A 26,745-nucleotide genomic window follows, 5' to 3' on the forward strand; every position below is an offset into this window, starting at 1 on the left:
AGCTGGCAGGTCCTGCTTGATTAACCTCTACAGCATTTCCCTCATACACAACTGGGTCACCTTGTTAGAGAAGAAGATCAGGTTAACCGTGCAATGTCTAGATATGGCATTTGGGGACAGTGAAAAATGTCACTATTAGGTTAACGGTTGGACTCAATGGTCTGAAAGGTATCTTCCAACCTTAATAATTCTATGATTCTATGCAGAAGACACCATTACTCTGACACAAGGTATAAATGCAAACCACCACTTAGAAATTGATGGAACTATCTCACTTAACTTAGGCTGCCTAAAATTTTTGTGTCTAATCTAGTCCCAGGTGATCCTTCTACACTCAGTGAAACTGCACAGTTGCCTCTAAACAGCAGATATCTTACCCAGGATAAGTGTCAAAGTTAGATTGGCATAAAAGACATGAACCACTATCTGAAGATGTCAGTATCTCTTAAATATAAGAACAACCTAGGTAATAAATTAAGGCTCATTATATTGGACAGCTAAAAGTAGATCACACTACACCTATCCTTTTTGACAGATCCCTGCTCAGAAACTTCCTACAGAAATCACTACTACTCTAGCCAGAGTTGCTGCTGCTCTGTGCTACAGCTTCACTTTACAGTCTCTTGTTCTTCATCTTTTCCTTAGTTTCTGTTATTCCTGCAATGACTTTGCAAGTTTATCTAAGTTGTTTGTACTACTTAGATGTAAGAGGCTGTGACTCACATGTGCCAAAAATCCTGGCACACAGAATGTTATCAACTTTACAATTCCCTTCAGGTATGAACACTCCCATAGTGCTTAGGCTACTGACCCTCTCAGTGTTTTAGTCAACAATAAAGCTGCATTTTCTGCCTTATTCCTGTTGTCTCAGTGGGCATGCTGAAATCTCAGGTCCTCTCAAATGCATCGTTACATTTGTCATCTTCTCTAAGGACACAATTTTTTTTTCTCCTATCAGTTACATTGAGCTAAATTGAGGTCTGACTTGTGCCAAAAGTATCAAGAATCTCAGAAATCTTCTGCTGTTTCCAACGCATTAGGCTTTTCATATGATGAATATATATTCAGCTAATCCAGACTTCTGGATAGCTGATCAAATATTTTATGGATCAAGCAGAACCTCTTCTATCATAACACTTGAAACACTTACTGGCTATTTTTTTTCCTTTTTTTTTTTTTTTTTTTTTTTTTAGAAAAGAAATGGGCTATTAAGTCAACATTTTGCATCAGGATTTTCAGTAGATTCATGTTTTCTCAATTTTTAGTACCTGTTCCAATGCTCAGGTCACTTCTCATGCTACAAAACATGCTTGTATCTGTATCTATGTTTCAATAAAGACTGAGGATAATTAACACCTTTTCTGATCCCTGTGGGCTTTCTGTTGAGAAGAAATTTTCCTAGCTTTCTCCACTCCACTCAGAGAACTCTGTTCTACCACAATAACTTTAATATCTAAAAAATGGTATTTTCTTTCTCCGTCACCAGGGTCCAAGACCAAGATCAGTCCCCAAACCCTGATTTCTCCAGTTCATGCTAACAGTCAATGGAGAATCAGGCTTGGCCAGGGGAAACCAAGAGATGAAGATAATTTCTTCAAAATCATGCTTTGGAAAAGCCTGTGGGTTTCCAGTGCTTAGAGTCTAGAAAGATTAGCCTCACTAAGCTAAAACTTTTTGTAAATGTACTCTGAAGCATTTTTGAAGTTTTCCCTTCCTTCAAAAAACTGTCAAACTGGTTTCAAAGAAACATAACCTTTACATCTCTTCATGTTGTGTGCACTTGTCTCTGTCAAATAACCCTGCAGTCTGCTTGGGTATCTAAATGGGTAACAGACTGATAGCTCCTTACAGCATGCAGACTGCTAGTCCCCTAGGAAAATCTCAAGCCTTTGTGGTTTTGATTGCCTGACACTTCAGGAGATGGGAGAGGAAATGAGATCGCTCCTGTACTGTACATTGGTCATTGTTAATATTCAGCAGGGAAAGGAAATGGACAAGCTTGGTCTTGGATCCTCAGCCTAACCCAGAGTACAGTATCGATTAGTTTTTGAATTTCTTTTTAAAAAAAATTAAAAATTTTTATTATATATAAAAATAAAATATTAAAAATAACCTGATTGTATGCTTGGGTGTTGGAATGGGTGTTGACTGCATATTGTTGTGGGTTTAATAAGAATGAAGCTAAAACCTCGGGATATTTTTTCCTGTTTCCAAAGATAAGAAATAATAAAGTTTACCAATTTCAATGAATGTTCCCTCAGATTCTATTATATAGACAAACTAAAAAAATAATTTTGATTTTATTTCTTTTAAAAACTTAACATCCCCTTATCTCTATGTGATTGAACAATATTTCAAGATTTCTGCTGCATGTAGACTTTAGGGAAAATGAAAATATTTCTGCCCTAAAAATTGAAAAAAAAAACCCCAAAACTGGAGAACAGTAACACTTAAAAGCTTAATATTTACCCCAGCTCTGTAAAGATAGAATGACCATTGATAAATATGTTTATTTCAGAAACAGATTTCACACCAGTCTGAGAATAAGATGTCAACTGGTGCCCTCATGTGGATAAGTGTGCCATTATATCTAACAGAAAATGAAACTTTTAGTCAAAACAAAACCATAGAAATTTTAACATCTCAGATTTGCACATAGAATTTGGACAGATGGTGCAAGGGTCTTTCATTATTCACTTCCAGCATAGGCAATGCCATTTACTTAGTTGTAAGCAGAATTTGCTAGCTGGATGCCAGTATACAGCATAGCTCTTAATATAAATTTTAAGTATGAAACAGAACTCATTCTTATCTGCAGAACCACAATCTCTCTCCCTCAAAAAATCCCTATGGACTCATGCTAAAATGTAAAAGTATCCAGTGACTGGCTTTCAGAACTAATCACACAACCTTTTTCCAGGGTTTGGAATAATTTCAACAGAACATAATCTTTTTGAAGAAACGCCTTTCCTATTTACAAAGGAAGCATTCCAGTTGTCAGCCATCACAGAGAGGAGTAGAATATGACCAGGGCATATGCACTGGTGGAAATAATTCCTTTCTGATCAGCCTCATTGGGAGACATTATCAGTCAAGATCTAGGTGTGGTTTCCTGGAAGTGTGCAAAACAGGTGAGTAAAAACATAGAATCCTTCCAATAAGAATACTAATTCAGTTTTATATGCGGACAGTGTGATGATGAACATCTGCAGACTGTCAAGCAGGGATCCTGTGGATGCAAGCTGCAGCCCACCTCCTGCTAGGGCCAGAGCAGGTATACTTTTACTTTTTACTGTAAAACTGTTCCTTTGGAGTATTTATAAAAGTAATTTAATATTTTCAAATCTATGACTTGAAAATATTAGACTCTAAGTGTAGAATTAATGAAGTTGTGCAGCAGTCTACAGAACCAGCTATATTATAGTTACATCTTAAAAGTAAGGAAAAGATAGAAGGCAAACCTTCTACAATATTTTAACAGATGTCAAAAGAATAACCATGTCATATAGCCAGAAACTAAACCCAAAATAGACTGCCATTTGCAGAATATTCTGTTACAATTGTGCTGTGTGTGCCCCCAGTGGCAGCTAAAGACACTAACTTGAAATAAAGATACTAAACTGGAATACTTACCTGAAATAACAGTAAAAAAACTTCAGCAAAACTTCCCTTTCAAGGTGAGTAAAGCAGGTACAATGATTATAAAGAATGGAAAGGCAAAGTAGCTGCAACATGTAATTTGACATTACAAGTTATGAACTGGTAGAACTTGTCTTCATTTTTATCTGTCATCCACAGAACTGAGTAGTTCCTGGGGAATTCCACTGGCTACAGAAAAACTGATATTGTAAAATGCTTCTTACTTCGTGCAGTTTTTCAAATTCTTATACATTATTATAATTAGAGTGCCAACAATGTAATCTGGGAATGTAAACCAACAATGCATTATTTATCTGCCAGCCTTCCATGTCTCCCTGTTCTAGGTGCTTTACAAAAGAAAGACAGAAAAGCATACAAACCCACTGAAATACTACAAACAATAGCTATTTTATCTTTCTAAACATTATTTCAGATATCTAATTTGATAGTATTCCAAATTCCTTGCTTTATAACCACTTCTTTACAGAAATTCAAGACCTTTGCAGAAAGTAGTGCATTTTTGGAAGCACAGGTTTTTTCCCCAAGCCAAGTAACACAATTAATATTTTAAATATTTAAATAATCCAGATCAAATATTATCCAAGCAGTTCAGTACAAGACACTTTCAAATATGATGTTCTATGGGTTAAAACTTGCACTTTCCTTTGGCATTGAAGTTTTCAGAAATACTTCTTACTCTAGCATCAACCCTGAGTGCCCTAATGCCCTTTCCCATCATTCTTCAGAGCATGTGTTGTACGACTTAATAATCATCAAAAACTCCTTAACTGGCTTCATTTGAATGTTAATGGTGTGCATTTTAGTTTAATACAACCTTGATCTACCTTTTTGGGCAAAGGACAGTATAAAAATGAAAGAAGTCATCCCTCAAAGAATACTGTAGTTACCAACAGAAAAGAAAAATACTTTATACAAACCCCGAAAATTTGTGGATTATTTAAATCTCATTGAAGAAGTTACACATTTCACTTACTAATGTTGCTCAATAAAAATAAATTCTTGTAGAAAAGACTTGCCCATAAATGAGACAGTTGAACAGAAAGACTTGTGTGCCTATGAATTATAGTTCCGGACTGCTTATACTCTGCCTTAAAGCTGTGTATTCTTTCTCTGTACTTGTGCAATGCAATTATATTAGAAGGCCTTCTTAAAACTGGGTGATCTATTGGTTTAGGGAGCTAAAGATTAATTCCAGATGTAGTAATGCTCTTCTAGCCCTTCAAAAAGTAACTACTGCACCATCTGTTTTGTAATAGACAATTTCAAAGAGTGCCAAGGGGAATGTTAAATACATTGGTCAAACGGCCACATATACCTCACACACAGGAATCCTAGAGGTCACAGTGCCTCAGACAGATTCATATTTTCAGGTTTTTTTCTCCATCATTACATTATGGAAACTCAAGGAACAGCTCTCCTTCCTTCCAAAATAGGAAGATGTTTTCCAGATTATTACTAGTGTTGACATGTATGAGGCAAAATTCAGACCTGAATTCAGTGGAATTACTGGAATTCACAGTGACATGTCTCCTATACTTGTCTGACTTCAGGATCCTTGTATATTATTCCAAATGGCTTTTGTGTTTTTTTTTTTTTTTTTTTGGAGGGGTTGTGATGTTTGCTTTTCTCTTTTTTTTTTTTTTTTTCCCCAGATTAAGTCAGTAGCAAAAATTTAATGCTAAAATTACTTCAGATTTGGCAGGCTGCCCAAGGAATAAGAAGGGTGCGTGAGGTAATGAAGGGTTATTCCATGTCATGAGTGATAATTAGTGATAATTTTTATTTTCCCTAGTTATTTCAGGAAGCTTGATGGAAAGGAATTATCTCTGTTCTTCTAAATAAAGTCTTGTACACCAACATCACCCAAAAAAAAAGAAAAAAAAAGATTGCTCAGGTCTGCCATCAACATGGCCTAAATTCTTCACAGCTAAAAAACTGGAGTAAAAAACATTCTCTGAAGATCTCCCAAGTATAAATATGAACTTCAGAGTAGAAACTCATGATTTATACCAAACAGTCCTGAGAAAATGTCTAAAATGAAAACAAAAGGAAACAGAAAATCTGCTAGAAATTAGACAATCACAATCTTCTACCATCCTAGAGAGATTTTTTTGCCTGCAGTGACATAAGGTAAATCATTGGTAAAAAGAATTAAAGATTAACAACATGTCTCCAGTTCATTCCTCTTTGGTTTTCCCAGTGCATCCAGTCATATTTTATACCAGTTCTTGTAATAAGTTGTGACAAAATTAGCTTAGGACTAGCAGACAGACTAGTGTACCCATTTAAGTATTGCTGACTTTGCTGCTGGCTCTCCCTGTTCAACATCACATGCAGAATCAGTGCTTTAGACTGCAAGCATTATATCTGGGCATACTCCAACTACAACTAAAAGCTCAAAGTTTTCTGATGGGAAATAAGAAAGAAATTAGTACTAAAAACATCCCCATCTATAATTCCTTAGAACTGAGTTTCTTTAAACTGTTATTTGGGTGGTGTAAAGAAATCTCACACATACAGGAAAATTTGCACTTTTTCAGTATTAAATATTATTAAAACAAATAAAAGTTGCAAAGTGGAATAGGAAACACCTGTTTTGGAGGACTTCATAACATAACTTATTTGATATTGAAGACATCTTAAAGAAATACATTCTGAAAATGTACATTCTGGCTAATGTACATATTGGTGTGTGAGAATACATACACACTCCTACAGCAAAGTCCCCATTGCTTATGACAAGATTTAATTGAAAAGAATAGATTCAAAAAGTAACAGAACTAGGTGTTATACCAGATCCCATATTCCAAACTGAAAGCTTAAAGAAAATGGTGCCTGAAAGAAGGATACAGAACAGGAAATATTTTAAGGGAACACCATATAGAGGTAGTTTATATAATCATGGATAGTTTTGAATCCTTGTCTCTAGAGAGCTAACATATCTCCTTCAGAGCTAAAAAATTATCTCTTATTTAATCTTATGTAGGTATCCATACTTGCCCCACAAAAAAACCAAACAAGCCAAAGAACCAGCCAAACAAAATCAATCTGGATAAAACTCATTCTTGCAAACCAAGCAGTGTAGATGTCCCATCTCTTCCTGGGGCTGATGTTCCTGGAAGATAAGACTTCTAGAATAAAGAAGAATTTAGGGAGAATTTTGTTTCAGCACTACCTGAGGTAGTTTACTACACCTCATCTTAATTCCTGTTTTTGATTAAGAACTTTTAGCTACTTCTTAGCTATTCTAGAACATAGTTAATAGATCATAAGAGTCACAAATCATACTCTATTCCTCTACTTTCTAGATGTATGATCTGCCTTTAACTAAATTATACAATCATACAAAAGCAGAGCTGAAGACCAATGCTTCCTTTGAAAAATACTCAAGGACTGGTTTAGGTGAGTTATTTCTTGGAGCTCAAAGAAAAAAAACCCAGAAATTCACCACCAGTAACCCTTCTCTCCTTATTTCATAGTTGTATTAACCCTAAATGACAAACAAGCCCGTCAAAGCTCACTGTTTTCTGGGCTGAGAGGCTAATTTTCTCTAGCTGAGGCCACTACTCCTCCACGTCACTCTAACAACACCAATGGTACACCTTTTGCATGGGAAAAATGTGCCAGCCACTTGCTAGCTACTGGCTGTGTCATACACACAGTGTCAAAGTGATCTATTCCTTTCAAGATGTATTGATCCAAAATTACTCAGCCCAGGATAAAAAGAAAGCAATTATTTTATTCACTTGACATATGCTGTGTTTAGGAGAGGTCAATTTGTAACACTAGTTAATCATTAACAAAAGAACAGTTTTAAAAAGTAACTTATTTGTTCCTCACAGCAGAGGATTAAGACACAATGTACTGAGTAACTGGTGCAATACAATTGCTCTGCAGAAATGATTGTATTTCTATCACACACTTTTTGGAAAATGTAATCACTAACTTTCATTGTATTTGTAACTCTGCTTCCTTTCTCAGACATCTTTTTAGTTCTTTATTTGAGGGATTGATTGATTGATTGATTCTGATAGTGTTGCATCCAGCAAGGATGTTCTTGCCCAGAGAAGAGCAACAGAGCTGGCGATGGGTGTGGAGAGCACAAGTCCTGGGAGGAAAAGTTGAGGAAGTTGGAATTGTTTAGCTTGGAGAAAAGGAGGCTCAGGTGTGATCTTACTACTCTCTACAACTGCCTGAAAGGACTGTAGCCAGGTGAGGGTCCATCTCTTTTCTCCAAAGTAACAAACAACAGGACAAGAGCAAATGGCCTCAAGTTCCATCAAAGGAGGTTTAGTTTGTATATGAGGAACAATTACTTCACTGAAAGGGTGATCAGGCATTGGAACAGCCTGCTTAGGAAAGGGTGGAATCACTGGCCCTGGAAGGGTTAAGAAAACCTATGAATGTGGCACCTAGGGACATGGTCTAGTGGCAAACACAGTGGTGTTGGGATAACAATTGGACTTAATGATTTCAGAAGTCTTTTCTAACTTTAACAATTCAATGACCACCAGCCCAAATCATAATTACTGACCATAAACTCTATGACACGGGTGACAGGAGAAAGGGATGTGCACATCTTTACAAACTACTGGATAACCTGAAAGAACCAATCATGTTCTGGAAGATCGGGTGTGGGGGTACATGTTGGAGCGTAGATATGTAGTATGTGGATCTGAAAGGTTGTACCTTCCTACTACCTCACCCAATGGGAAAATTAGGAGGGTGTTTAGAATAAAGGGAGGCTGTGTCTGCTAAAAACTGGAAAGACCCAAGATGGGTATGATCCACTGGGATCTCTCTAGTTTTGGGTAAAGTTGATTTTTGCAGGACTCCTCTGCCTTGTTTGTCAACACTGGCCTTTAGCAGCATGATTTTCTGCACACTGGTAATGACTGTGGCCTTGTCCCTGATTTGTCTGCCTAGAGGAGCTCCTCCATTATTGTAGTGAGGTTATGAGTGTCACCAGGCATACACTATAGAAATAACCCTAGCCACTCACAAGGAATAGTTTTGGCACACAGTTATGCCGCGTGGAACAACTGCTGTGGGTGTCTCGGCAGCACTTCATCCACACACACCGTGTCACTGTTCACTCCCCGGGGAGAGCCAGCGCTCTTCCAACCTGCTGTCCTTCCACGCTCAGTTACTGCAGACAGAGGTGAAACAGGCCCTAACCCTGTCCTGCGCACTTAGCAGATGTTCAACAGGTGCAAGGCTGTGGTCGCGTTATGTTTGCGAACATCTGCAATCCCGATGGCAGCGGGGCTGTTGAGTCCCCCTGAAAATCCGGCTTGTAAAGTACCGTTCCCAACACTGCACCCTGAATTTTGGGGCAAAGCGGAGACCTCTCCCACCTTCGCCACCACACGTACGTGGGAGGAATCCACGCTGCCGGGCCGGCAGCCGGAGCGGGCCCGCGGCCCGGCCAGGCCGCAGGGGGCGGTCCGGGCCCGGCGCCGCTCGCCCGGGCGCAGGCGCCGCCGTGGGCCCGCGGCGGAGGGCAGCTCGCTCCGGGACGGCGGCTCCATGCGCTGCCAGGTAGGTGCGACCTGCCGGCGACCCGGGGGGCCGTTCGGCCGGTGCCGGGCAGGACAGCGGGGCTCCAACTGCCCCTGGCCTCGGCGGGCAGCGGGAGCGGCCTGGACGGCGGGCGCGTTGCGCGGATCCGCGGTCACTCACCGCCCCCCGCCTTCTCCGCCTTTCCCCCGCTGTCCTGACAGCCGGGGAAGGAGAAACGCGGCAGAGCCGATCGGCATCGAGAAATGCCTGGGAAAGCTTGGCGCTCTGGTTCCGGCTGTGTGCTGGTGTTTTGGGAGCGGTTTTCTGGGCAGGCCCCGCGCCCCTGAGCGCTGTTTGTTCCCTGGGCAGGTCTCGGTGCTGTATTTCGCCAGGAGCGCGGAGCTGGCGGGGCTGCGCTCTGAGACCCTCTCGGTGCCACGGGAGATCACCTCTCTGCAGCTCTGGGAGGAGATCGTCAAGGTCCACCCCAGGTATGCAGCAAGTTACCCTTGAGGTGCACAAAGAAACGTGGTTGGATTTTTTTATTATTATTATTATTATTTTTAATACAAATTTGGTGTTCAGCATTGCTCTGGAGCGCTCAGCAGTACTTCGACAGCACAAAAACAGTGGTGTTACGTTCTTTTGGTAACCTGCACCAAGTGTTCTGTGTTTTGTGCAGCTGGAAGTGTTGTAGATTCATGTATACTACGGGAAGACCAGGGTGCGGGAGATGTATCCAAAACTGGACCTGAGAGGTACACGTGGCCCATTGTCCAGGAGGCCTGTGATGTGGTAGCTTGAAAACTACCACATTAATAGTCTGTGGAGAAGGTGAGATGCTACAAGGATGGATCAAGCACAGCCAGGACAATAAATAAGAAATAAATGATAATATGCAGGTGTTTCCAATTGCTTAGGTTAGACATTAGGATGAAGTTCTTCATTGAAAGGATGCATCAACATTAGAATGGGCTGCCCAGGGAGGTGGTGAAGTCACTGTCCTTGAAGGTTTTTAAAGAAAGATTGGACTTTGTGCCATGGTCTTGTTGGTATCATGGTGTTCAGTCATAGGTTGAACTTGATGATCTTAGAGTACTTTTCAAACTTAATTGATTCTGTGATTAACTGTACTGTAAGCCATTGGTATGAACCTATGAAACTCTACAAGGCAGGTCAGGAAGAGAACTGAAGCTCCCCACAGGCTTCCAGACACTCAGCCCTCACACACCAAATGTGTTCAGCCACTTTAATGCTCTGAAAAAGACGCACACTGCTGCTGGTTGCATTTTGTAAGGATTCTGGTCCTGAGAAAGCACTGTGTGTGCTGTAAGGGCCTCTGCAGCATTGGTGCTCCTGGGGGTGCTAACAGAAATGTCCCCTCTGTTTAAAGCTGAGAGAAGGTGCTCAGTCCTGTCAAGAACAAATCTGATGGACAAAGACGCAACATTTTGGAGTGATAGAAGGGGTAAAAAAAGAGTAAGGTTGCAAGAGAGGTTGTAGTCTTCAGCATTAGTGCTCAGTACTCTGGAATTTCTGTAACTTTGGATTCAGGGGTCCAAGTCTTCCTTTAGGCACAACCTTTCTTTAGTAAAATACTCTCAAATAACTATGAAAAAAATGACCTATTTAACACTAGTATCTGTTTTCAAGTGAGACACTATTCACGAAATGCTGGACTAGGCACCTTTTGCTCACAGAGAATTGAAATAAAGTGTGTTTGGGTGCAACAGGCAGTAGGGAATTGTGTAAATTTTACTTTGCAGCCTTTTTGTCTATGTCAGAAGCAGCAGCAGCACTGTTGGTCATTTTGCCATAATTTGTCAACTTTGTCCTTTTATGAATGATGACTTGGGGCAGTACAATTTGCATTTGCAGTTACTTCACAGCGGCCTTCTTGAAAAATGCTTCTGTTCCTAGCTTTTCTGGAAAAACTCAATATAATTGTAGGGTATTGACCACAGATTTCTATTCACATTGCTAACGGATATTCAAATTGCAGCTTGAGCGTACTTGACAGTGCTTTTCTGTTCCATGCATTTTCCCCAACTAATTAGCTTGCAAGGGACTTTAATTAGAGCCCATCCTTTTAATGGGCACTTCAGTTCCATGGTTGTGCACAGTTCTTTAGTGGCTTTCTTTGCTTTCATACAATCCTTCCCTTCAGTCTGTTCTCTGAATCAGTGCTACTGTTTTGCTTAGCCTGTGCCTTGACTACTTTCATCTATCTATGTGGCTGGTAGGAGACAAGATGATTTTTACTTGTACTCTTTTGGTCTGCTTACTTGTTTCTAGGCAATACAGCTGAGCTGGCTGTGCCAGGTTTTGTAGTCTCAAACAAGAACTGTTATCATGCCTTCACCATCTGTAGAAAAATGCCATTCTTTTTTTCTGCTGTCTTACTGCTATAGCCCTCATGCTTGCTATGTAATTGCACTTAGTCATGGAGATGATTTCCTGCCTCATGATATCCAGAGCTATGAACTCTCATGGCAATATCTCACATAAAAAAAATATGTAGAAGATCCACCAGAAGACAAATCACATTTGCTGTCTTACTTCTTTGGCCACTCCTTATCAATGGTAGATTTCAGACCTGTTAGGACAAAAGACCTAAAGCCTACTAAAGTATGAGCACACACAACAAGAGCAACTCTGACCACTGAATTTTCATGAGATCTCATGAACAGCATGCCACAATGCTACTTTTTGTGTAAGAAAATTGGTCTAGTCAAATCATACTGCATCAAGACAGTATTTCCTTCTAATCCCAAACTGGATGATTGCTATCTCTTGAGTTACCAACTTTTTCATTGTAAGCTTCTGAGGTGGGTCTGGTATGCATTGGTTTGTTCTGATATAGGCCTATGAAAAATCTAAATCTTGATTTCTGAAAATTATACTGATCTTGTTTCTTCTTGGCTGCTACAAGAAAATCCAAGATTAGGAGGTTGGTGTTGGTTGTATTTCTGACAGTGTCTTGGAAGCAAAGTTGTGTAAGTCTCAGTGTTTTTACCTCAGCTGCCCTAGACTGTGGACCAGTTTGCTGTTCAGTGAAATCTCATGGTTAAATGCAAACATTGTTTGGAAACCTATTTGTGCTTTTGCCAATCCCCCTCAGGCTTGCTGTCATCCGGGATCAAGTGGTATTTGCTGTTCGGCAGGAGTACGTGCTTCTTGGAGATCAGCTGCTGGTCCTGCAGCCTGGAGACGAGGTTGCCATCATCCCACCAATTAGTGGAGGCTGAACCTGCCCTGGTTCTATTAGGTAGGTATCACTTACTGCCTGGTTTCCTGTGGAGTGTAACTCTATGCTAAAATAGCTCATGAATTCTATGTGATGTTACAAGAACCTTTTCTTGTTTAGGTCCGAAGATGTGATTGCAATTCTCTCCTGCCACCCCAGTACTCATTTGAGAGAGCCCAACTTGTGTTTCTGTCTGGAGAGTGCAGTTGTGCTGAGCAGAAACTATATGCCAGTGCACCAGTAAATGATTAACATGTATGCAGTAAATGGAGGACACTTGCCAGAGAGGTCAGGCGTTGCTTTGAATCTGGGTGTTAGGTCCTGTTACTCTTTCCTGGTTATTTCTTCCTACCAGTGGAAACTTGGCTTGCCTAAATACAATAATGAAAAACATCCTGCCACTTTTTAACAGAAAAGATAATATAATAAAAATAATTGACTGCTGCTTAGAAATTTTGTTTGTTTGTTACTTTTAAAAAGGTGTCCTTAGAATAGCTTCATTTCTTTGCCTGCTTTCAAGTGCCTGTCCGTCTATTTATTGCAGTTTGTTCCATTGCTGCTGATCAAAATATTTCTCATTCTTAGGTGATCTGATGACTGGTGATGACTGGTTTCTACTCAGAAAAGTTAAAAGTGTCCCTTGTGTGTCTGTAACAGACTGGTAGTATGAAGTCCTGAATGTCCTGGAGAGCATACTCAATTTTAGGATTAGAACTCTAATCCATGTTTATCAGAAATCCCTGTTTTAAACTGTAGGTTTTGATGAGATAAGTAGGAGGGACTGACAATATCAGCACAGATTTACCAGTGGTCTGTGCTGGTTGAATGTACTGTTAAAGCAGGGCCTCAGGCTAATTACAGTTTCATCCCACTGTACCAGACTTTCTAACCAGAAAGAAATATATATGCAATAAAACCAAGTCATTCCTTGTAATTTGCAGTTAATATTCTCTCAGCCAGGCTGCAGAGAAGTGAAGTTCACATGTAGACTGGTCTCTTGGGCAAATAGATAGTGCCTGTGTTGTGCATAAATTGTGGCATCAGCACTGGATAAAAAGCGGTTGGCTGATGCTAGTATCTCCAGGAGCAACAACAGAGTCTGTTTGGTTTCAACTTTCCTAGTGCGATATGGAAGAAAGTGAAGATGTGCCAAAAGATTTTATCAAGCTCAAGTTTGAAAAGCTGTCTGTAGATGAAGTGTCAGAGCTGGTTGTTTCACCATACTGTGGGGCAGTGTCTCTGTTCATTGGTGAGTTTAATATTTGTGAGCTAAGTCTCTGTATATGTTAATGGTCTAATAAATGGAACCTATGTTGTCCACATCCCAAACTTGTAGTTCTCAAATAAATCAATTCCTGAGCTGAGCCCAGGATGTTTAGAAAACAGATTCTGAATTATTAGAGCAAGACCATGGCAGCTCTTAAATACCTGCAGAGGGCTAAAGTGGTGTGAAGCTTTCTGGCTGGTATGGCTATTGTAGGACTGAACAGAACAGCAGCTGTGGAGTACAGAACTGCCTCGGAGTTGTTCTCCTGTCCCTTGGGATACAACTTGTTCAGGGTGGGAAATGGGATACTGTGGCTATGCCAACCACATATCCACACCAATATGCAAGGTCCTGTTACTCAGGTCTTAGTTGAAAGTGAAATACTATTCTACCAGTGGACTGGTGAAAGTCAGGCTGATAGTTGTGTCCTGTGGTTCATGTACATGGCACACATATGAAACTTCCTTGTGCTTAAACCCTAGTGCTGCTAGGCTCCTAAATACTGGGAATTTAAAAATTACTTGGGCCAGTGCCATTTAGTTACCACAGAAGGTGTCCCAGCCTTGGGCATTATGGACTGCAGACCTCTAATGTGTAAACTAAATTCTTCCTTTTATAATAAAGATTTATCTTGTTCAAATGCTCTCATTATGCAGCCATGATTAGGAGAGGTTGTTTATATTTGTGCAGCGCTGACTTTGACCATAGCAAGAGATCCTGGGTTTTTACTCTATATTAATATAATATACAATGTGTATTATAAAGATACAATATAAAAAAGTGTTCATTTACTCAGTATTTTAGTTGATAATTTTTGTTTAGGTACTACAAGAAATAATTTTGAAGGAAAAAAAGTGATTCGCTTAGAATATGAAGCATATACTTCAATGGCAGAGACTGAAATAAAGAAAATCTGCAGAGATGTTAGACAGAAATGGCCTTCAGTCAAACATATTGCAGTGCACCATAGACTTGGGTATGTATGTCAAAATCCCATTCTTCTGCAACTGGAGCATCAATGCTTGTCAGGTGCATAGCTGTGCTTACATAGTTGCAGAACCTGCAGGAGTGTTTAGAAACCATAGTACAGCAAAGCTGGCTGCAGGATCAAGCTCTTGCTCTGGAGCTAAGTTTCAAAAATTTTGTTTTCAAAAATGTGTTTATTGGTAGGGTTTGCTGAAGTCCACACAGCCAGGCAGGATCTTTGATGCTGATGTGATGTTTTGAGAGTGGGGAGATACTTCATTCCAGGGAAGGGGAGGTTCTTGATTTATTTTGTTTGTTATTTTTAAAAGGTGTGAAGTTGGCAGCACTTTATTTTTTTCTTCTATCTCCTGTTGACGGGCTACAGAATGTTCTTAATGTGAGATTTAAGTCTGTTTATGCTACAAAAAGTCTGAAAGCTTAGGCTGTGGGGCATAGTAATTGTCAGCCTTGCTTGTGGGAGAACCTCCTGTTGTTCTTTGAGTCTTGGATAAGCATTTTCCTTTTGATTCAAAACATAGAATACTAGTGTCTGACATACTCCTGGGCCTTCCCAGTTCAGGGAAGATTTCTTGCTGAAACTAGCAGGATTTGCTGAAATCCTAAAGGAACTTGGGATGTGATTGCAAAGGGTAAGTAAGATACAAGGCCTGAGGGGTAGTTTCCCTAGATTTCCTTCTACAGTCAACAGAGAGGGTGGCTGTCATGAGAGCAACTCAAAGTATTTAGGCTGAGATTTCTTCCGTGGATTTTGCTGAAGGAGTCTTACTATAGAGGGAGAATTGGGAGGTAGGTTTTGGGAATGCTACAGTTGCAAGGAGAAACACAGAACCTTGTGTTTCTGTTAAGTTTAACACAATACACTAAGTAGGAAACTTCAGAATCTAAAATCAGAATTCATCAAAAAATTGCTTTCTTTGCAAAATCTGCACAGTGTCAGCCACTTAATTTTTTTCTTTTGCAAATTCTTGTGCAAACTGAGATGATTTGTAAGGTTATTAGATAAGAACTGGCTGTTCTAACTTGTTATTGTTCATTATTAAGCTAGCTTCCAGTGAGTTTCCTATGCATTGTTACAAGTTAACAATTTCCCCCTCTTAATTCCATAGGCTTAATTGTAAAAAAAGAAAGAATGGAAAAAAAAAGCCCGTGTCTAGTGGGTTTATTTATTCTGAAGTGTGGAATTCTAACATCTGGTAGTGATCTTGGTTATGGTTTTCTTTCTTTTTAAAAGTGTATAATCTTTTGGATGTGGTTTGACACTTGCTCAGTATGAATGAGTCAGGAGAGCATGTGGCCAGAACACTGACGTGACATGGCCACAACTTTTGGGTGCTCTTGATGTTAAGTGTTAGCTAAAGCTGCTGTTGTTCCTCTTCTCTCCCTAGTGTGGTTCCAATAACTGAAGCAAGTGTAATTATTGCAGCCTCCTCTCCACACAGAGCAGAATCCCTTGAAGCTGTAATGTACTGCATCAATACCTTAAAAGCATCTGTCCCAATATGGAAAAAGGTATGTTTTGGGGACAAAATAAAATTTAGGCCTATGCTTGTCTTAGATGTCTGGGCTGCCTTAGCAGCATTACAGGCAGCAGCTGCTCCTGATGGGTTGTCAGTGTCCAGCACCAGTGAGTTTCCTCTATCACAGTCAAGCCCATATATGGTAGGTAGAGCATCTGGAAGGTTCTCCTGTACCTATACCATCCAGCTCTTCTTTATTTTGAAGGCATCGTAGGGTGAAAGCAAAGGAGGCCTGAGCTCTCCTCTTTTGAGTAGCAAAACTCAGTTCAGCACAGGCTTGTGGAAGAATCTGAGTCAGTTTTGCTTTGGACAGCATTGCAGTTTGCAAGTAAAAGGAGCATTTCTTACCTTTCTCTTTTCCCCTCATTGCTGTGGCCATGAGAAAGCACTAAGCAACAGCACACAATGAAGTCATGAGCAGAAGTTCCAAAGCTAGTGCAGGCATACAGCAGTGTGTGGAGAAACCAGCCCAAGTCTAGAAAGAGCCCTGTTGTGTAACAGTGTTGCATGCAAGTAAGGAGCATTATCTCTGCCTTCTCTCCCTGGCAGAACTTGGCACGTGGTTAACAGTGATATTCCCCAGATTACTCCACTTTTCTGATACCTCCTTGAGGAGATGGAAGTTCTTTCAGAATGAATAATCAGGGACTCAGAATTTGCTGCTTAGGACTGTACTGCAGCTGGGTAATCCAGTCTGTCCTTAAGATCTATTACTCTATTTAGTGTATTAATGTAATTTTTATTTTAATATTGGCATTTTGTTACATCTAAATTCTCATAACAAAATGATGGTACAGTAGATTTATGTAGCAGCATATATGCTGTTTACATTACGGCAATTAGATAATTTCTTCTAGATCTCTTTGCTGAATTCATTTCAGCATAGGTGGGCCCTTTTAAATTCATTGGGGATTAGCCTGGGATTCAGCTAAGTCCATATGTTCTAAGGGTACTGCCCTCTCTTCTGCTTACCAGCCAAGGGCTGTGCAGTCCTGTTGTGATCAGTAAATAATAGTGGGATGGCTGTTGACTTATTTGGCCTGGTTTGTAGCTGTATGTAGCAGACTCACAACATTTCCCATTCTTTGTTTGTATTACAGGAGATTTATGAGGATGAATATTCTTGGAAAGAAAACAAGGAATGCTTTTGGGCAAATTCAGAAAAATAATTGTACTCTTTTGAAAATAAAGTGTTACTCTTCCTAATGAAGTTTGAGTTTTTACAGAGAATCTCTATGTTTCTAAACAGTTCTAATAGATGTTTCAATCTCAATAATTTAGTTTGGACTGAGTGAGATTATGGAGGATTAATGAGGGGTTTTAGGTATTCCTGACTCTCCTTTGGAGTTGCCTGTTTGTGCATTTTAACGTGGAGTCAGTTTTTAAAAGAATCCTCCCCAAAATTCTTTGTTGCAAGGTGTTTAGACTACTCTGTGATGAATACTACTTTAATGCTTTTACCTTGGTAGTCTGTGTTCTCTGACTGTATGGAAGGTCACCACAGGACAATTGCATTTTTTTAATCTTAAAGTTCAGAGAGATTTAATTTTCTATGACTGAAGACTTAGGTTTGCAAGCTTTATGCTATTCTGACATTCTTGTAACATGAAAGCTATTTGAAGTAGATGAACTGTTTTAGTACAGACAGAGAAGAAAATACGAACTATACCCCAGAGTTATTAACCTTTTAGTAGTGCTTATATTCCAGTAGCTTTGTCTTACAGAAAGGTTTTTACTGTGCAGCTGATATTACTAGGCCATTGCATTAAGAAATATGGATAGAGATTGATTTAAAGTTAAAGATATTACTCTACCAGCAAAAAAATTGCCATAGCAATAACACACCAACCTGTAACTACTTAATGATGTCTAGACAAAATTTTGAAGGTGACTTTTTGGTTGTGTAGTTGTGTGGTACTGGAGGAAAAAAACTCCAAACCAGTTATTATTACAAATACACAACTATAGTGTAATTAGTTGCAGTAATTTGACTTCATATGTGTAGGGATTAAAAAACATTAAATGAAATAGTTTTTCAAAGAAAAGGGAGTTTATTGAACTTCATATATGCATTATTGGAATTCATATATGCATTTATATTCACATTCAAGCTTTAATCTTACTACTGTTTTTCTCTTGTTACTGTTTTGAAAACCAGTTAAATGAACTGACATAATATGCCTGGAAATAACGTTACCTGTCTGAGCAAGGTCATTTTATTAGTTATTCTACTGTGCTATGGTAGTATTTAGATGCTAAGAATTTGAGGTCCCATTGTGTATGGCATTTCTGTTAATGCTGAGAGGCAGTTTTATCAAGTCATCAATTATCTGTGTAGACAAGGTAGATACAAGCAAAGGGAAATAAGGTAACGCTAAATTATTTGCTCAGTTGCTCATATATATGTTCCTATATCAAATATATTTATTTATAATCCAGGTGCAAGGTCATACTCCTGAGTCAGGACAATCCAAGCACAGATACAAGCTGGAGGGAGAATGGACCAAGACACGCCCTGGAGAGAAACCCTTGAGGGTGTTTGTGAACAAAAAACTCAGTATGAGCTGGCAATGTGCACTTGCAGCCCAGAAAGCTGGTTCTGTCCTGGGCTCTATCGAAAGCAGCAGGGCTGGCAGGTCAAAGGGTTTGATTCTGCTCCTCTGCTGTGCCCTCAGGAGACTCCTAGGGAGCACTGCATAATCTGGGGTCCTCTATGCAATATGAATGTAGCTGGAATGAGTCCAGAGGAGGGCCATTAAGTTCATCAGAGGACTAGAACACCTCTCCTGTGAAGGCTGACGGCTGGGGTTGTTCAGCTTGTAGAAGGCTCCAGGGAAATCTTACATCAAATTTCAGTGCTTAAAGAGGGCTTACAAGAAGTTTGGGGGGGCAATTTTCACAACATGTACTGATAGGACAAGGGGGAATGGCTTTAAGCTGAAGTGAGGGTAGCTTAGATCAGCTATTAGGAAGAAATTCTTTAGTGTGGGGGGGATAGTGAGGCACTGGCACATAATGCCCAGAGAAGCTGTGGATACCCCATCCCTGGAAATGTTCAAGGCCAGGCTGGATGGGGCTCTCAGAAACCTGGTCTAGTGGAAAGTGTCCCAGCCTATAGCAGGACGGTTACGACCAGATGGTCTGTAAAGGGCCCTTCCAACCCAACCCAGTTGTTGATTCTGTAATCATTATATCACACAACAGTGAAGCCTCAGCTGTATATTCCATTTTATTGTGTCTGCAGAAAAAATCTACTAACAACTTCTAGCTGCACAAAGTAAAATGAGGACAGTAGGTGATGATCTTTTTTTCCTACGGGTGTTTTAATCACTTTTAATACTTAGTTACTGTATCTGAATTAAGTAAATTGTAAGGAAACATACAGCATCAGGCAGAAACATAGTTAAACTGTGCTTATTAACATATTGATGCACTTTTCCTCAGTGGAAGTCATTCCTTCCTCTGCAGGACAGCAGCTGCTCCTTGCGTGCTTACAGATACACACTCTAGAAACCATGTGGGCCCTATTATCTAGGCAGAGCTAATCAAGTACAAGATTGAGTTTTCCTTTGTTTTGGAGGCTGGAGAGAAGCCCTCTGCTGTTGAATGTCATTTTTACTGGGATTTGTACAGAATACTGAGCACAATCACTTTGTGAAAATTATTTTTCACTTTAGAAGATAAATACATTAATTTTTTCATATTTGGTGTTAATTTTTCTATGTTCATGTTTGCTGACACCATGCAACTAATAAGTGTATTAATTAAAAAAAATAAAAAATGTTTAGCTTGTTTTTCAGTGGATAGTTTGTGAATGAAGTAAAACTTATACAGTGCTTCCATACTAGTGCTGTGCTCTCATACAGAAAAACAGTGGTACTTAAATCCGTTAAATTCTACTTGGGTGCCCATGATCAGGGGCAATTCCTGAGTTGCAGAAGTGTCCCTTTATTGCCTTTCTAGTGCTGCAGACTCCTGAAAGATTTCTCCAGGGTGACCTTAAGTGCACCTTCCCCATCAGCAATGCAGCTGGGAAGGATGGTGCAGAAAAATAGAGAGAATAATTGTGTACTTCCCCACAGTGACCAGGAACAATGAATGGAAGAGATGTTGTACTGAGTCACAGCTGAGTGTTACAATGTGTGTATGCTGCCATGGTAAAGACAATGAAATGTCATTTTTTGTCCCTAGCTGTGCATGAGGCAAGTACTGCTTTGTTCTGGAACAATGATGTATCAGTCTTGTGTAACTTCGGGTTCTTTAGCTGGCATGTAAAAGCGAAATGGAAATGTCTCTGGGAGGGATGGTGTGCTAATTAGAGGTAAAATGTATCTCACTGAAATTTAAGTCCATGCTCTGAACTCAGTGTTCTGTCTCCCTTTGTAGGGCTACCCTCTCTGCTAGGGCAGTATTATCATAAAAGGGCAGATTACTGTGTTCTAAGATAAGTGCTTAAGCTGTGTCTGAAGTGACCCAGAAGTTTTTCCGAATTGCCAGGCCCGGGAATGAATCCCAGCTGTGTCTCACTGTGTGTTAGGAAAAGATGTGGCTGCACATGTCCTGCTGTCCACACATGCAGAACGAGTGCTGGATGAGAGCTATTCTGTGTTATGGTGAGATCCGTTGAGTGGGATGATAGATAATTGCAGATCTATCTGTCTACAAGGAAGACCCAGCTTTCTGGAATGAGTCCAGCTGTTTCTCTTCCTTGTCTGTAGGGAAGGGTAATCCCACCTCTCCATGAGACTAGCTGTGTTAAGCTGGTGGCTTTGGTATGGATGTTCCCAGAAACAAATGCTGCAAACCCAGAGGGTCACCATGTGATTCCTGTAGAGATCTGGCAGATGAAGGCTGTCTGTGGAAGGGAAGTGCATGACTTCAGAGTGATAATTTGTCCTTCTGAAAAGATCCCTTAGTCTAAGCATCTGGCAAAATTTGAATACACTGATCCACCCCTTTGTCTGGCTGAACATACCAGCACTGATTGATTTTAAGAGTTTCCTTTCCTTATTTTGAGCATTGTGCTCTGTTCTCAAGAGAAGCTCAGCCTGATCCATACAATGAAAACAGTAAGTGATGGATTGTCATGGAATAACGGGGCAGGGGAGGAAGGGGGTTGTTTTATAAGGTGCCTACCCAGGAGATGGCAGCCGAGATGGCTGAGCAGGGGGAGTGGCTCCTGGCCCGCTCAGGTGCTGGCCATGCTGGGAAATAACAGGCCCTTACATCAGCTCTTGCTTGTGAAAGAGCCACTGCTGCACTCAAGAATGAAGCTTTTAGATTGCTCAACTTTGAACTAGATTTTTGGTCTTTCTCTCTACTCACTTTATGCACAGCTGTTCCAAGTAAGTTGTAGAGTAGCACATTCATTTGTTGCTTCAGAAGCATTAAAAAGAAAGAACTGCTAAATCTAATTATTAACAAATTTTATGTTAAAGCAGACAGTGCTGCTCTTTCCCTCTAAAAATGCTGTGTGAAAAATAGTCTTGAGCATTAAGTGCCATTAAGTACAATTAAGTGTCCTGTGGAGGTGATTGAAAAGAGTTCAGAATAGGCTGGTTCAAGAACAGTTTCTTTGAATACCTTAGGCATGTTTTTTGACAAACACACCATAAAATTTGATTTTATCAAGTGTTACAAAAATAAGCATCCTGACATAACTTTATAGCAGTTCTTTTTATAAAAGTTCCATTTTGACTATTTTAAGAGGCAAGTACATTTTTAAAACTGCTAGCATACTAAAGCCTTTGATGACATACAAATAACTGACCAATTAACTGAGAATAAAAAGGCTTGAAATATAGGACTCAACTTTTCTAAAGCTGTGAAAATGTACGCTTAATTTATTTTTACAGGCAACAAAAAATTGAGACAGCTATAGATTTTGAGATGCATTTTCATACCTTCATTTTTTTTAGTCTTTAATTTTCAAGCTTTTGTTGTAGTTCAGTTTTGGATGTGCTTTAACCCAGCCATTCACTCACTCTGCCACTCATGGAATGGGGGAAAGAATAGGAGAAGTGAGAAATCTCATGGGTTGAGATGGAAGACAGTTTAATAGGGAAAGTAAAAAACTGCTCATTCAAGCAAAGGAAAATAAGGAATGCATTCACCACTTCCCATTGGCAGGCAGGTTGAGTCAACCCCAGGAAAGCAGAGCTCCACTGCATGTGACAGTGGCTTGGGAAGACAAAAACCAAATACGATGAATGCCTGTTGTCGCAGTTTTGTCCCCTCCCACCTTCCTATGCTCCCCCAGCCTCCTTGCTGGTGAGGTGGGGTGAAGAGCAGAAAAGGGCTTGAACCTGTGTGCATTGCTTAGCGACAGATAAAACATCCCTGTGTTATCAGCAGTTCCCACCACAAATCCAAAACACAGCCCTATACTAGCTACTGTCAAGAAATGTACGTTTGCCCCAGTCAAAAGCAGCACACACATGTCAGCAAATAAGGAATCTGGCTTGTAATTTTGCAAAACACTGAGACTTGGTGAAAGGCAGAGTTTCGTGCCTTAAGATTAGTTTCATCTGATATTGTATGATGAAAGAGTTGAAACTGGTAGCCTACCTGCATGCTTATTTTTTACTCTGTAAAAAGTATGGACGAGTTGAAAATACTAATAAAAAGGTCTGTGAAAGTTTGTAGTTTTCAGGTGGTAGTTTCTAACAATCCTGTCTTCCTGTCATCTTTCTATCCATAGCCAAGTTCCTTCCTCTCTTATTTTGCCACACTGTTCCTGCTGAAAAGTTGAATTCATTTTTTCCAACATACAGTGGGGTGTAGTCAGAGCCAGAGTCATGACATGCTACTGCTAACCAGTTCTGTAAATAGATAAAGTGCAGGGACTGGCAGAATGGGTGTAATTTTAGATACCAGTGATGATAAGCCCATGTTTATAGGAAGGCCTGGCCATGGTAATGTTTTAACACCATCTACTCAGCTAGAGCTTTCCAAATACTTTGCACTAATGTGAACTGGGTTACAGTACAGTACAGCTTGCTGGTAATGTCCCCTTCCTGACTGTGATCTTCAAGACTTCAAGTGCAGTGTCTTTGTCTACCTAGCAGAGTCATTCCCTTGGGGTTCTCACTGTGTGCTACTGGGACAAAGCCGTATTTGGCCCCATTTTATGCTGTTCTTTTTCAGTAGCATTGCTTCTCTTTAGAGTGCTGTTTAAAAGTAAATGAGTCTGCATTTAGTCTGCATGAGTTCAGCAGTAGTCTTGTGTTTTATTGCAGTAATGCTGTTAGGCCCTCAGACAGGCCACCACAGTGATACAGTCCCTGCTCCCATAGAGCTTACATGCTAGCTTTTAGAAGTCAATTTTATTATAAACCCTCTTGTACCTCCCAAATTTATACATAGGCTCCTAAAAACCAACTCAGATTTTGAACTTGATTCTACTACTTCAGGAAATCAGCAGCTAGATTTCAAGACCAGAATCAGATACAGCTTGAGTTTGCTGAAGGTATTTCTGACTTTTCTTGGTGCAAGCACAAACAGAAGTACATGCTGAAGCTTAACATTTCAGAGTATTTAAAACATGCTGCTTTAAAAAAGTAAATTAAAAAAAAAAAAACCAAACAAACCAAACCCTTGCACACAATACAAAATATACATAATATTTCCAGTATTATTTGCGACTGTGCCAACTTAAAAGTGCAATAGACTCACTCATTACAAAAACAGAATTATCTATTTAAGTATTAATTGCAAAAGAAAAATGAACTAGTTACTTGGAGTGGTTAGGATACAAAAACCTTACCCATAGCTATGTCTCCCCCTTTTTTTGGAAAAGCATTATTGTGTCCAGGCTGGGAAGGAGAATCATGTTGTCCATGTCAAAATATAACCCAGTAAATACTAGTGAATTGAATCATTGCTACCTGATTGATAAACTGTTAAATCCCCAAAGAAGTTTCATACTGGCTATTGACCTGTACCTCCCACTGAAGTGGAAGAAGGAAATCTGGGTCAATGCCTGAATTGCCCTTGTAGGCAGCACCAGAAATTGAAGATTCTACCATCTGGTGTATTGTGAAATTCTCTCTCTGCTCTGGAGAGCATGACCCTGATTATGTAGGAGCTTCCCACATACATGGCTGTAGGGGTTATTTTTTTCTGCTCAAGTTTATGTAAGAATTGAGGCAGAAAAAATTTTTATTTTTACTCTCAAAGCATTTGCCCTTAAAGTTTATAATTACAAGTCAGGAGCTTATTCTTTAGATTTATGCAATTGCTATTTTTTTTCCCCAATTTTTAAATATTTGTTTTGGTCACAGACTCAGCTGATGGCAAGAATCCTGTTTGGTAATTGATATAAAAATCTGAATTGTTTTTCTGAGTGTTAAAAAAACCCCAACAAAACATAACATTTTATCAATACAAAATAAATTCAAAACACATATAAAACTACAATAATCATAATCCAGCTGTTGCTGCAAATGAACTGTTATTTGCCAAAGAGATGGTTGGCTTTTGACTGATTAGCTATTAAAAAAGACTGAGTAAAACTTTCAAATGTGCTTAAGCCTAGTCCCTCAGAAAATAATGGAAAAGTGCCGAAGCATAATTACAATCCAGCTTTGGGGGGAAGAAACCATGACCTCGTGTACTCCAGTCAGGCACATTTGCTTGCATGTTTTACTCTTCAAGTAAATCACCTCAGGTTGGAAACAATCTCACTTGCATGGCAGTGTACATACAAGAACACATCTTTTCTCACAATCAGTTGTAACTGCCAGGCATGAGAGAGAAAGGCAGCCAAAAGGCCAATTCCCCTGACTGTTACCAGTCTTACAGCATGAGCCTTTATAAGACTGAGCTTTCATTATAATCATAAAGGCAGCTTAACAGCATGTGATAAACTTGAGGTGTGTAACCAACACAAAGTCACTCAAGTGTTGTGCTTAGAGCTCATTCCAGAGCACTACAGTACTTCACTGTAAAAAACATAAGTTAACTTCATCCAGACATGAACAGGTGGGACCAAAAATATGTGACAGGTAAGGAGGTTGTACTGAACTTTGGTCTCCTGGAGGGCACTGAGACGCTAAAGAAGTAAGTGCAGTAAACATTTTACAGAGCTTAGATCTTCACTATCCCCTTTTGTAACGTGCATAGTTCCTCAGTCAGCGATCCCCTAAATTCACTCTATGCTCTTAGTCTTGCAAAATCTTTCATTACAGAATTAAAGGCAAGATCTTAACTGTGTTTTCTATTTATGTCAAAAGCCAAACTGATACCAGAGGGACCGAGAGTGTAAAGGCCAGCGTAACAGTAGTGGTAGTGCTTCTCAAGATGAAAATGAGTAATAACATTGCAGAGAACATGCTGTAAGTGATTATGAAATTCATATTTTCTTCTCAGGGAGAAAGTATGCAGAAGACAGTTGTACATACCATTTGGCAGTATTTCCCCAAAACAATATCCTTCTGTAATTTAGTTGTGACCTTAGTGCAAGAAATACGGTGAACTTTTGGAAGACTTTGCCCAACCAGTTGTCCTGTAGCACCCAGACAGACATCTTCATACACAGTTCCCACAGTTTATAGATTAGTTAAAGCAAAGGTTTGCTGGTGGAAATTATTTTCCTAAAACAATAAGGATGGAGCTAGTCAATGAAAAAATTACTTTTCTTCTCCCAGTCTGGAAGCAGTATTCACCACACATTCATCATCAACTTAATAGAAAATGTCCTTTAACACATGTGGTACTTGTCAACTAAATTACCAATTGATGCTGTTCCACAATAATCTGAAATAAATTCTTCTGTTTCACTCTGCAGTGGATCAAGAGAAGGACTGCTGGAACAGTATGTTACTGTATACTCCGGACCTGCCAGTTCTAAGGGTTAAGTTTGTTTGAAAGGCAAAAATTTACAAGAAAAAGCACTATAAATCATTTTTGAAAAAACCAAACTGTCCTGCAGTTACTCTTGCAATAGAGTAGAATCTGTAAAATATTTTCATCTATATAAAGACACTTTCATTAAAAATGTTTAAATGTTACTAAGCTTTAAGGCACTCCAGCTGAAGAACTGACTGATCACAACTGCTATTGGTGGCTCAGATCTCCCCTTTATCCACATAACTCATCTTCAGTCTTTGTCCTTTGTGAGTTCTGCAATTTCATCAACATCTTCTATATCCTGTGTCATTTTCTCGTACTGTCTCTTGAAGAAGCCAAGCTGTGAGAAGTATTAAAATAACACCACGTTGCAGTCAATGATTGATAATTCATTTCTCAGCAAAACGAAATACTTTGATGGTAGAAATGCACATGTGTGCATGCATACACTATAGAGTTTGATTTATAGACAGTTCTTGCCTCTAAAATGAAAGGAGGTGGGCCCTGAACTCCCACCTGAGGCAACTAAATGCTAGAGTAGCAGTGCTGATTAGCCAGTTTTCTCCCTGCAGAGATACAGGCATTTCCATGATGCCTAGGAGCACTTCAAACACCAATGCCCTGGCACACAGAAAAACATCCCCTTTTTCCATGTAACCTTTGTACTTTACTATTTGCCCTTGCCCTTTCTTTTATCTGTTCTTTTATCTGGTCAG

The 26,745-nt window shown here is 39.7% G+C and overlaps 3 protein-coding genes and 1 long non-coding RNA gene across 10 annotated transcripts in view; 2 read left to right on the forward strand and 2 right to left on the reverse strand.

Annotated features, from left to right (window-relative positions):
- LOC111941361 (uncharacterized) overlaps window positions 1–9,097 on the reverse strand; it is a 37,184-nt gene extending 28,087 nt beyond the window's left edge. The window contains exon 1 of one of the 2 annotated variants that reach the window (XR_015281246.1): window positions 9,018–9,097. This is a non-coding gene — a long non-coding RNA (uncharacterized LOC111941361). The other variant, XR_002869976.2, reaches the window with a different exon arrangement.
- Window positions 9,083–26,407, forward strand: LOC111941386 (molybdopterin synthase sulfur carrier subunit-like). Of its 6 annotated transcripts, none has more exons than XR_015281244.1 (5): window positions 9,083–9,201; window positions 9,532–9,653; window positions 12,284–12,430; window positions 12,513–12,697; window positions 13,532–13,738. XR_015281244.1 is itself a non-coding variant. In XM_086870146.1 (4 exons), the coding sequence occupies exons 1-3, from the start codon at window positions 9,190–9,192 to the stop codon at window positions 12,408–12,410; spliced, it is 261 nt and encodes an 86-aa protein (XP_086726272.1). In that variant the 5' UTR covers window positions 9,083–9,189; the 3' UTR covers window positions 12,411–12,430; window positions 25,968–26,407. The 6 variants fall into 6 exon arrangements, 4 of the variants coding, with proteins under 4 accessions (XP_086726272.1, XP_086726271.1, XP_086726270.1 ...); XR_015281243.1 differs by having other exon boundaries at window positions 9,084–9,201; window positions 12,530–12,697; XM_086870146.1 differs by lacking the exons at window positions 12,513–12,697; window positions 13,532–13,738 and adding an exon at window positions 25,968–26,407.
- LOC111941465 (molybdopterin synthase catalytic subunit) lies at window positions 13,538–17,390 on the forward strand. The gene is made up of 4 exons (XM_023944594.2): window positions 13,538–13,658; window positions 14,499–14,652; window positions 16,049–16,172; window positions 17,281–17,390. Exons 1-4 carry the CDS (start codon window positions 13,538–13,540, stop codon window positions 17,347–17,349), a joined length of 468 nt encoding a protein of 155 aa, XP_023800362.1. The 3' UTR covers window positions 17,350–17,390.
- Window positions 23,386–26,745, reverse strand: part of ITGA2 (integrin subunit alpha 2) — a 51,468-nt gene continuing 48,108 nt past the window's right edge. The window contains 1 exon segment of the mRNA XM_023944592.2: window positions 23,386–26,369. Coding sequence (XP_023800360.2) covers window positions 26,280–26,369 — 90 coding nt within the window. The 3' untranslated portion in view covers window positions 23,386–26,279.

This window comes from Cyanistes caeruleus, chromosome Z (assembly GCF_971803275.1).
Source record: "Cyanistes caeruleus chromosome Z, bCyaCae1.hap1.1, whole genome shotgun sequence".
NCBI classification, from domain to species: domain Eukaryota; kingdom Metazoa; phylum Chordata; class Aves; order Passeriformes; family Paridae; genus Cyanistes; species Cyanistes caeruleus.